Here is a 12,577-nt window from a genome sequence, read left to right as displayed (position 1 = left end):
ACATGACTTTTTTTAATTAATTTATTTTTACGGATAGAACATTGTGAATTGTTGGATTAATTTGATTTAATGGTTGACATTTGTGTAAGTTGTAAAGCTTACCCCTAATGTTAATGGATCTCATAGTATATATATATAGGCACCCATTCAATTAATTTAATTAATTTATTTTTACGGATAGAACATTGTGAATTGTTGGATTAATTTGATTTAATGGTTGACATTTGTGTAAGTTGTAAAGCTTACCCCTAATGTTAATGGATCTCATAGTATATATATATAGGCACCCATTCAATTAATTTAGGACAATTTGAGATAGAGAGTACATTGGGTTCTAAATATCCAAAGTTCAACATTTATTAAGATAAAAACATATGTATAAGTACATCATTATCAGTTACTTTTTCCAAGAATAACAATCGTCTTTACCAAGAGATACAACCTTACATGGTCCTGATTTCTTTATATACCAAAAATTCCAGTGACAAATTTATGTGTTTTTCGTTTTTACACATAGTTGAATTTCAAACCAACACCAAGTGTTTCTCCACCAAGTAGATTGTCGACAATGTCCATGGCTTCATGATCTTTCTCTGCTAGTTCTTTTTCTTTCTTTTTTGAATTTTTGTTTGGAGGATTTTACAAGTTTAAGTGTCCAATTAAACAAGATGGTGATATATATATTTATAAAGTTTCATTTTTTGCAATTGGGTTGTCAAACTTTGGTGGCTGCACTATGTGTTCGGTTTCTGGGTAGTTCATACTCAAAAAGGTTGTTGTTGTATTTAGACTAACTCACTAACAATAACCCAATATCATTAGGTGATCTATTTCATTTTCCAAATCTAATATATTTTTCATTTTCTAGAATTTTTCCTTTTTTGAGATTTGACTTTGTTTGTCTGAGTTGTTTAATTTTAATTTGATTTCCGGATCATAGATGAAGAAGAGTTTGAAGAGATTTTAATTTTTGGAATTGTTGAGTTTTTATGTTCTTGGTTGAAGATTGAATGTGACATTGAAGAAGAGAGATGATAGAGGAAGATAGTGAAATAAATAATCTAGTGTTAAGAGTGTACCATAAAACAGTGTTCCTTATTTAATCTAATGGTTAACATTTACTTTCCCATGGTGGGGAACTCTTGCCCTTTTCCATGCTAAATGTCACCGTGTAAATATCGTATAAACGTAATTCACTGCTATTCCATTGAAAGGAACAAAAGTATTGTTTGTTTCCAGCATTCCAACCAAAACTTTTGCCATGATAAAGAAAGTGAATTCCAAGATATTCTCATTCAGCTTTGCAATGAAGGTTTAATTCAAGATTGTCTTTCAAAGGAGTTAAGATCAACTCCATTTGCTAAAAATAAATGGATAAAGTCGTTTAGTGATAGATAGATACAAAAAAGTATGCAATAGGTCATACCACTAAGTGGGTCCCACTACTATTAATTATTTTCAAAGTTTTTGTGTCTTATCTCTTCAAATGGAAAAAATGGAGAGACTAATAAATGGGAGGATCTTTGACTCCTTCCAAAGAGTTAGTAAAATTCACACGCAGTCTTGGAGCATCGTGCAAAACTAACAATGTCAACACACAACAAGATAAACTTTTTGGTAAACAAAGACATTGAACATTCAACAAGTTTTTTTTTTATTTTTAAAAAGTGAATAATATGTGTGTACCAAGGTTAAAAAAGAAACATGTATCTATAGGATATTCTTAAGTAGGAATATATAAATTTTGTTTTTAAAAGGGCTAACAAAAAAATTGCATTCACACTCTAGTCATTGTATCATTTAATCAAGCACATAACTAAGGTCAAAAGAAAATTATATAATTTAATGCTCGCAATATCTCAAAATTTGATGGAAAGTACAAATTTATACGGTAATATATGGTAACCACTTGAAACCTAAAATAAACACAAAGTACGAAATTGCCGTGAGCATGCATTTTCATACGATCATATAACCATCCAAATGTCGGTTGCACACAACTATAACCAGCCATATTTTAGTTGCACACACAACTTTTTGACATCTTGCTCCAAGTCTAACTACTTTTCACAAGGAAGACTATTGCTTCTTATTCGTGTACCGCTCATGGTGGGTGATAATACCAAATACAAACTGAATTTGTTACGGTCGCCACATTCAACGAGTCAAATTGATTGGATATCGCCTGCATTTTAAATTAGTGTCTCAAATAATATAGCTAAAGATAATAAGCAACAAAAGTTAAATACAAATTGCTTTTTGAATTATAAGATAACGTTATTTACCAAAACATAACATAACCATTAAAACATGCATACAGAACTTTTGATGTTTATAAAAGAGCACCCAATCATGGTTAACTTAATCCTAATGAATCACCCACTAGATAAAACGATCCTTAATTAATCACCCACCAATGATGTTTAAATATGATTCACATGTTGCACCAAAACGTAGTTTGCTAGACAAGAAAAAGATACATGAGAAAATAGAGGGAAAATTAGAAGAGAATAAGATTATTTTTTTAGAGATGTTAAAAAGAAGAAAAACATTATATGTAACTTTTTCCTTCTTCACACTAGAAAATGGGGAGATAATGCATCTTATTTATTTGATCAGATTACCCTTCTCCTTCTTCCAGGACCCTTAACTTATCTTAGCTAGCAACACAAACACCAACATCAATCAGCCAAGAATGGCTATTCAAATTACAAATCTGCTTCCATTTTCATCAAGGATGAAGCCTCTGTATTTGTTGTTTTTGTTGATGAAGCCTCTGGATTTTGGAAAGTGTGGTAGTTTCTCTGGCAGCTGCCATTGTTAGAAAAAAAAAAGTAAGTAAATGAATAGTTAAGTATAACTAGTTTTTTTAAAACATCACAAAACCAAAGAACAACTATTTTGTGCGAAAAAGTGAGAACACTGATATAACTAATTGAAGAGAAATTAATGTTAATATAGAATGATTTTATTTTCAAATTCTCATAGGATTTTAGAAGATAGAAACAACACCACCAAGAAGCCAGATAAAGTCTAAGGAAGACATGTTCCTAATTTGTGGATAAACATTTAAATTGTAATAGATACTACTAATCATCCACCTTTGTTTAGATATGACTATTTGTTGAACAATTTGTTGGACATACAAAGTAAATTCTCCATTTTCAATCAAGTTTTCCTCATACATAAGAGTAAAGACTGGTTAACAATTTGCTTAAGGTGTCTGAATCTATTATCACTTAGACTAACCACATATGAATGATATATGTATACAATGAAATGAAATTCCTAATTTGATTATGGAATTGTATTTTCTGTTAGTTAAATAAGGTCCTAATAGTTTTTTTTTTTTGTAGGCTTCCAAGTTCCAACGTTTTTTTAAAAAAAAAAAATTAAAGTTAAACATGCATAACTAATACTGTATTACCAATTTTTTACAAGTCAATATTTCAGCTTAAGCTACTGTGTTCTTCTCTGCAAGTTAACTTAAAACCTTCTTTTTTTGAGTAAATAGGACATCCTCCGCGCATAATTTGACCAATTCATCGATATAATAGGACTATAATCGAATGCAAAATACTTCAGAATTTTAACTTAAAACCTCAGTTAATATGATTGAAGATACATGAAAAATTCCCAACTATGATTCAGACAGTACAAAAGTTTTTTTCCACCATAATAAAACAGTACAGAAGTTGACTCTGGATTTTGAAGTTTGTCCCCCATTAAATTTAGGCCACACAAAGTACTCCAATTGGTTGAGAAAATAAATTTATACATCCCCACAACATAGTGATGGACAACGACCTTCGATTCCCACTGTCATTCTTCCATACCACAATTAAATCACAAACAAACAAGCAAAAATAAATAATTGAATAGAATAAAACAGGGTGATTCTCATCTCTCTATTTACCTCACAAGTATATCTCTCCAATCAACTATAAGGTTTTAAATAAAAGTCTACGATAGTGATAATATAATGTTGTGACGTAACGGTTTTTTATGTTTCCGAAATTACCACACAACTATCCACTCAGTCAGGAGCAAAATTTTAAAATTGAATTATCAGATCTTAATCCAACTAACGTCCCTAACTATGACTAAGTCAAATCTTAATCACAATTTTGGAGTGATGTAAATAACAAGTATTTACCTCGTGGGCTCAATATTAAGTTGAATGTGTTTAAGCAACACCGGAATAACAATATCTGGTGAGCTTAACTGCGGCAAATGACCATCAGTCTGCATGACCTCAACAATGGACTGACCACCTAAGTGTTGGTGAAGATACTCCGAAACCATCACCGGAACCGCCATATCTTTCTCAGCTTGTATAATATGACAAGGCACAGTAACAAGGTTCAAAATTTGTCTCATGTCACTTTGAAAAATTGTCCGTGACACTATTAGAGCTATGTCTGGCCTCATGTTGAACAATGTTCGACTAAACTCCTGTACTGCCACTGAATCCATGTCCCCACCCACAGCCAGTGGAGCGAATCCATAACACCATGCTTTGTAATTTTCAGCGATAGCGTTGAATAATTGGTTCAAATCTTCTTGCTCAAATCCTCCAAAGTAATTCACATCGTTCAAATACCTAACTCAAAGAGAAAATAAACCATGTCACAATCACATATAAAATAGTTTTACAGTTAGCTAATAAATTTTTATGCATATAATTTAAAATTATTATTATTATTTTATTGTTAAGCAACTTAGGTAGGATCGATTCAAAGTATTCAAGTTATAAAAGAATTCTTTATCCAACTATATCAAATTTCATATTACTAGGGCATGTCTTTTCCGACACGTTAACAACAAGAACATAAAACATCTCAATGGTATCAAGTGTCTACCCAGCTAAAGTTGAATTGATTGAGAGTATCCAAATTCAAACTATGTCTAAAAGAATATTTTACCAAACTATATACTTATAGTCGAATTCAAAATAATCAAGAGAAATGTAAGGGTTATGAAAAAAAAATTCTCAATGATATCTAATTGAACCTAGGTATAAAAAAAAGGAGTAACAATATTTTAAGTGGACACAAATCCATTTTCCCTTTTTTAAAATCTATTTTATACATATATATTGTGTGTGTGACAGTGTGAGGCGGTGCTCCAAATTTTGTGTTTATTGTTCAAATAATTCACCATTAAACAATGTTACAATTTTTATGTATAAACTGTACAAATAAAACTTACTAATTACCTTGGTGAACCGGAAACCATGACAAGTTTAAGGAAAAGATCAGGTCGTGTAATAGAAGCAATAGCACCAATCATTGCAGAAACAGAATGACCAACAAATACGCAAGATTCAATTTGAAGCTCTTCCAAAATAGCAAGTAAATCATAAGCATAACCTTCTAAGCTTGAATGTCTCTCAGAATCAAAGTATTCAGGGTTAGTGGTACCAGCACCCATGTTATCATATAGAACAACACGAAAATCATCAACAAGATAAGGTACAAAGTGTTTCCACACAGATTGGTCTGTTCCAAATCCATGAGCTAGAACTATGTACCTATTTCCTGTTCCTAAAACTTTCACGTTGTGAGCTTCTTCCACTATTCCCATTTTTTGTTGTTTACACAATTTTCTCTTCTACGTTTTTCCTTTTGTGTGAGGTTGTGACTTTCTATTTTTGTTTAATCATTCACCGACTATGTGAATCTGGAAAGTCACGTCGTTATATTTGGACTTATTTAGGCCACGAGGAACACGTAGAGCCACATCTTAGAGATATTTGGTGTAGCATAAATCTTTAACTGAAAAATAATGAAATTTCATTGGTTAATTAAAAGAGGATTCTCTATTGTTCAATGGGTAGGTTTTCTAGCGTAGAAAATATGAAAATATAACCTGGTTAGTGGTTAGTACATTACATTACAGAACCGACCCCCATTAAATGTAACTTGACATTATCTGTGCAAATTGCAACGAACATCATAATCTCTTCTCAGAGCATTTATTATTATTAATGGGGAGTTGCTTCTTATTTTGGGACGATGGGGCCATGCTCGTTCAATATTAACGTTGACAAAGTGCAAAATAATTGATAATTAAATAAATAAGAATATTAAAAAAATATTTTTTATCTTTAAAAAAAAACTATCCTTTCAAAAAAATAAATTTTAATAACTAATTATTATTTACTATTTTTAAGGAACTTTTAAAATTTATTCTTTAAATTTATATAATTCATAATAGTAAATATTTAATATTTTTGTTATAAAATATAAAATTTAGTATAATACTTTTTTTAAAGGTAGTATAATACTTATAAACAATGAAATAATATATTTTTCTTATGAACAGATATTTTTTAACATAAAAAATTCAATAAATAAACCTTTTTTTATTAAAATCATCCTTGATTTATTGATTTAATAGTCAAATATAATATACCTCAACTACCGTAGAAGCTCCCAAAAATTTAACTATTGGCAATTTATACTTCCTTTATAATGACGTGCATTTAGATAGAGTTTTCCGTCCATTTAAGTTTCACATGATTCGAGGGATTATTCATATGTTCATGCGGAGGATAACTAGTTTAGATAAAAAAAAACAACGATTGATAATAAATTAGAATATTCTTTTACATGATCAGTTTATTTTACTTCTAAACTACAGAAAATTTGAAATAATTTCAAATTTTCCATACAATAAATACAAAGATTGTCACCGAGACGTTGACTCTAGTAAAAAGAGTTAATCTTACATAATACGGTGAACTAATATTTAAATTTAAGTTATGAGAAATGTTCGTATTTTATTTAGTATTTGATGATATTTGAATAAAGTTACTTTGAGTAAAAAAAAAATAGAAATGATATTTGAACAACTTTTGTGGCAACTTTTTCTTTCATACTTGCGTTTTTTTTTTTGTTTTTTTTGAGGGATTCTTTATTGTTTTGTTGTTTGTGTCGATACCTGTATTTCTTTGTATATTTTGGTTGTCCCACAACTTATCAAAAAAATAATTGTTCAAATAACATTCCTAAAACACACGTATATATGAAAAACTAACCAAGAACAAGTTGCTTGTATAGGGTTCTACTTCTATCAACTTTTTTTTTACTAAACTTTCTTTGTATATTATCGATATTTTAAATGATTTGATTTATGGAATAGTAAAGTGTTGTTAATCAAAGTCGTCCTATATCTCCTCTAAAAGAAGAAATAGGTCGTCATCTTTCTAAATTAGTTAGTTACAACAAAATATCAATATTAATAGAGGGACTAATCTGTTTTGTAAAAAAAAGACTGATCTAATTTAAATTTTACAAATTCATAAACTATTTTAAAAAATTGATAAGTGAATTGATACATTTTTATAATTTTACTAAGACAACATAGATATGATCGTTTTTCAAAAAAGAAAAATATAGATATGTTCGTGAAAAAACGATAACTAATATATGCACTCATGTTTCACAATTAAGGATTTTTATAAAGTGTTGAATGTTTGTTTAAAAAATTAATGGATGTATCATGGTTGACAATATAAATCTTCTTTAAAGAAAGAGCAATGCTATATAACATATCAAGAAAGAAAAGCAATTAATTTAACGTTAAAAATTGGCAAGAACTATACGGCACAGCTGGATGAAAGCACGAAGTCACGTGTCTTTTTCCATGTTTGATATTTTCGTTCCCTGCTGCTAGGGTTATCTAGCCTTCAGCCAATCAAGGGAGAAATACTTGGGTGCCATTAATGGCACCGTGCCATTAATGGCACCGTGCCATTACATCCTGGCCATTGATGGCACCCAAACATTGTGGATGTGTGTGTGATGTGTGTGTGGTGGAGATCTAATGGCATGGTGTCATTAATGGCGGGTGCCATTAATGGCACCGTGCCATTACATCCTGGCCATTGATGGCACCCAAACATTGTGGATGTGTGTATGATGTGTGTGTGTGTGGTGGAGATCTAATGGCATGATGCCATTAATGGCACCAAAGTGCCACCCCAATCAAGGCTGTAAACATGGTACATCAATTCTCAAGTCTTAACAATCGAAAAGTTAATTTAAAAAGGAATCAAGTTACTTGATACATTCATGAGTTATGAAGCAAATATTATTAGATGGACAAAAAAATTCATACATAATCTTCATTGGAAAATAAACATATTCAAATTTGCTATTCCGGTCACTAATCATTTTCATATCATTTTTCTTGCATTTTTGTCATTAAATCATTAAAATATGTTCTTGATTAAAGTTTTGTTCGTTAGTACATTGATATTTTCTCATAAGATCTAAGAGCTTCAAATTAAGCGTCTTCCAATAACGGGTTAATCAACATAATTAGTACATTGATATTTTCTCATAAGATCTAAGAGCTTCAAATTAAGCGTCTTCCAATAACGGGTTAATCAACATAAGCACGTTGATATTTTCTCATAGTAATCATGAATGTTTGCAAGTTGATCGACTACAACTTGAGAATCTAGCTTAATGGTGATAGAGTTTAAGATATGTTGCAGGCCAATTTTAGCTTAAGAACTAGACCCCTAAAGCTCAGTTGATACAAAGGTGGATGCTTCTAATTAGAGAAGAAACTCTTAAAAAACATTAGTTCTTGAACACGGGGTGATCATATGCAGGGCCGTCCCTGAGAATTCGGAGGCTCGGCTCTGGGAATGAAAAGAGGCCAGTGATAAAATCAAAACGTATTTTTTTTAAAAGAGCAATGCTCTATTTATATTTTTTAAAAGATAAATACAACGTGCCGTATATATGCGGTACACCCATAGGTGAAAATAACTACCGTATACATGAGGAATCCCCACCTAACACCAAAAGCAAGAGGAAAATTAAACCTGCACAAAACAATCAAAAGTCATGCGTTGTTTGCACCCCCTTTATTGCAGGATAGTATACTACTGGGTATAATTATTTTTTTTGAGGCCCATCCTTGGGGGAGGCCCAGCTCAGTTGAGCTGTTTGCACCCCCTCAGGGCCGGCCCTGATCATATGAGTTGGGGATCTGATTTCTACGTCTCTTCTTCCTTCTCCAAAATGGGGAATGTGCCTCCAAGACACACATATGCCTAGGGCTGGGCATGGTTCGGTTATCCAGATTAACCGAACCGAACCGAACCGAATTGGTGAAATGGTTCGGAATAACCGAACCGAACCGTTTAAGTTTTGGAAGTAACCGAACCGAACCAAAGTTATGGTTCGGTTAACCGTTTTCTTGCCTATTAACCGAATCGAACCAAACCATTAAGCATATCTATTTAAAACCAACTTATTTTAAAAAAAACAACTTATTTTAAAATAACTTATTTTATGCAAAACAACTTATTTTAAAATCAACTTATTCAAAACAGCTTATTTATGCAAAACAGCTTATTAGGATCTCATTTTTCAAAATAACTTATTCGAAACAACTTATTTATGTAAAACAGTTTATTAGGATCTCTTTTCAAGAAACAACTTATTCAAAACAACTTGTTTATACGAAACAGCTTATTAGGATCTCTTTTTAAAAAACAACTTATTCAAAACAGCTTATTTATACAAAACGGCTTATCAAGATCTCTTTTTTCAAAACTATTTATTCAAAACAACTTATTTATGCAAAACAACTTATTTTGGTCTCTTTTTTCAAAATAACTTATTCAAAATAGCTTATTTATGTAAAACAGCTTATTAGGATCTATTTTTTCAAAATAACTTATTCAAAACAGCTTATTTATGCAAAACAGCTTATTAGGATCTCTTTTTTCAAAATAACTTATTCAAAACAGCTTATTTATGCAAAACAGCTTATTAGGATCTATTTTTTCAAAACTACTTATTCAAAACAGCTTATTTATGCAAAACAACTTATTAGGATCTATTTTTTCAAAATAACTTATTCAAAACAGCTTATTTATGCAAAATAGCTTATTAGGATCTATTTTTTCAAAATAGTATGAATCCGACCTGTGTAATATCTTTTGTACAGTTGACATCAACTTAAGAGCACATAAATCACAAGAGCTTAATCCTTAAGTAACAATAAAATCAACTTCAGTTTGAAGTATAAAGATGCACAATAATTCCTTAGTTGCTCTCAATACATCATACTTGCATAAGTTTAGGGTCAACATCCTTCCAAAAATACTATTACAATGGCAAAACAAAAATTGATCTCTGACTTCATGAATTAATTGAAGTGAATTGGCTTAGAAAGGGATTCAAGACATTTGGAATTGAAGACATGAATTGAATTGAAGTGAATTGGCCCTGCAAAACAAAAAGACATGAATTGAAGTGAATTGGCTTAGAAAGGGATTCAAGACATTTGGAATAAGCAGGAAAAAAAAACTTAGCAGAGAAACACAGGAAAAGCATTTCGAAATCAGAAGAATTACTTGTGTGAACCTGCAATAATTAGTTTATACTGATATTTGGAATAGTAAGACAACTACACAAGATAAGTTCATCAACTTGGTTGTAGTTTAAATAATGTCTATTGAATCAAATCTTATTTTATTTAAATCAAATGAAACATATGATTTTATTGTATAAGATCCAATAGGAGGTAAGCTATTTGTTTACTACTTAACCTATAGTACTTAACCATTAACTGCATCCTGAAAATACCATACCAGAATACTTAACCTAATCAACCTATGGTCTTAAAATTACATGAGTTTCTTTTCCATCAACTAGGATAATCTCATTCTTAGTCATGGCAAACTAACCATTGCTGAAACAATTCAATAGCAAGGAACTCCAATACAACCAGTAACATGAAGAAAAAAAAAAATCTACATGTGAACATGAAAACTGTGTAAGCCAAATTCACTTTCTCTTTGTGAATTTCCAAATCAAAAGAAGCCTCAAGAAAACCAGAGCACAGTCAAATGAATGCATTTCAGATAGCTCAATTCAAAAACATGAGTAACACACAAATAGATGCAGAAGCTGCAGAACACATCAAAGACAAAATCTGAATGAATCTGAAACTCAAGCAACAGAAGGAATCTCAAAAATTGATCAGACAATGTTCACAAATTAGACCTTATAATGTACCTCAATAATACTGGCCAGAGTGCATATCAACTTTAATCATCTAAGTGGACAGATTCTTGAGATGTTATCTCTACAAAAAAAAAAAAAAAAAGATATATAATTAACCAATGTTGAAAATATGAATCAAAATACACAAGAGTAATAATATAGATACGAGTAAGTTTACCTTTCTCCAATCGATGGATCTCATCAAGGTCCTCTTCAGAAAACAAGTGGAGGGCCTTTCCTTTCAACCAGTCTTGCGTGCAAACAAGCGCTTCCACCATTTTGGGTGTTAGACAAGTACGGTAATCACTAACAACCCTTCCACCAGTGCTGAATGCCGACTCTGAAGCTACTGTAGATGCAGGAATAGCTAACACCTCTCGAGCTATGCTTGCCAAAATAGGATATCTAGTTAAGTTGGCTTTCCACCAACCTAAGATGTCAAAATCAACTTCTTTCTTGTAAGGCATTCGAGCTTCTTTTAGATATTCTTCAATTTCATCTTTAGAATCAGAAACATGCCCGGTTTCTTGACTGTAGTGGGACCAAATATCATCGTCATCCTTCTCATGCCTGGTTTCTAGTAGACTAGATTGAGAGTAATCTGTACCACCATATTGAACATAAATTTTTCTAAACTCTAACATCAATTTGTCCTTCAGGTGTTTAGCTTTTCCGGTGCTTGCATATAAAAGGTCAATATAAAATTCAGCAAAATGCAGTTTCGCCCGTGGATCAAGAACAAAAGCAATCAATAGCAAGATATTTAAGGTGCCTGGATCTCCCCAATACTTATTGAACTTAATTTTCATCTTGTTTGCTGTCTCCATGATGTACTTATTTGTACTCCTCATATGCTTGTTGATCCCTTTCCCAATGGTGAACACCTCTGCCATATACGAAGCACTGGTCACATACAAAGATCCAGACAAACGAATTGTGGATTTATAAAACAACTCAAGCAAGGGAAGCACTGATTCAACATAGTCCCAATCTTCATCTGTTATTCCATGCGTTGTTTTCTCTTCCATTTCTCGACGAAATGTGACCTCTCGTACGCTTAACTTGTGAAAGGCCTTTCTATACTTCAAGGCAACCGTCAACATTGAATACATTGAGTTCCAACGAGTGTCAACATCAAGTACAACAGCACCTTTGTATGGAATTTTCTCATCAGAAGCACATATCATGAACTTTTCCAATCTAGATGGCGAGGATTTGACCCATTTAACAGCATGACGAATCTTTGAAATAGACCCTTGTTTATCCTCCTTCAAGCCAGATTTCACAATAAGGTTTAATACATGCGTGCAACACCGCATGTGAACATAATCCCCATTTAGGACGTGATTGTCCCAAGAACCCATCATGTTATGCAAATATCGAATCATTACATCATTTGCCTTGGCATTATCCACTGTTACCGTTAATATCTTACCATACAACCCCCAATCCCTCAAATAAGTGTCAACATATTTACCTAACATGTCTCCCGTGTGACCCGTGATTTGGCAAAAATTTATGATTTTCTTGTGCAGCTTCAA

At 31.7% G+C, this 12,577-nt stretch overlaps 1 protein-coding gene across 1 annotated transcript; it reads right to left on the bottom strand.

The window, feature by feature from the left end:
- Window positions 1-2,241: 2,241 nt before the first annotated feature.
- Window positions 2,242-5,674, bottom strand: LOC146919691 (putative esterase KAI2). Its single transcript, XM_085713125.1, has 3 exons — window positions 5,219-5,674; window positions 4,157-4,603; window positions 2,242-2,811 (listed from the first exon to the last, which is right to left on the bottom strand). Exons 1-3 carry the CDS (start codon window positions 5,584-5,586, stop codon window positions 2,709-2,711), a joined length of 918 nt encoding a protein of 305 aa, XP_085569251.1. The 5' UTR covers window positions 5,587-5,674; the 3' UTR covers window positions 2,242-2,708.
- Window positions 5,675-12,577: the final 6,903 nt, after the last annotated feature.

This window comes from Medicago sativa, chromosome 5 (genome assembly GCF_051527215.1).
Source record: "Medicago sativa cultivar Bolivia chromosome 5, Bolivia_mono, whole genome shotgun sequence".
NCBI classification, from domain to species: Eukaryota; Viridiplantae; Streptophyta; class Magnoliopsida; order Fabales; family Fabaceae; genus Medicago; species Medicago sativa.
Note: the sequence above shows the minus strand (reverse complement) of the source record. Positions and strands in the feature narration are given on the sequence as shown.

Coding starts and splice junctions, on each gene's coding strand:
- LOC146919691 (XM_085713125.1), bottom strand. CDS start 5,586: ATGGGAATAGTGGAAGAAGCTCACAACGTGAAAGTTTTAGGAACAGGA. Junction 4,604..5,218: donor ATGGTTTCCGGTTCACCAAG/GTAATTAGTAAG, acceptor TCTTTGAGTTAG/GTATTTGAACGATGTGAATT. Junction 2,812..4,156: donor CTTAATATTGAGCCCACGAG/GTAAATACTTGT, acceptor TAACAATGGCAG/CTGCCAGAGAAACTACCACA.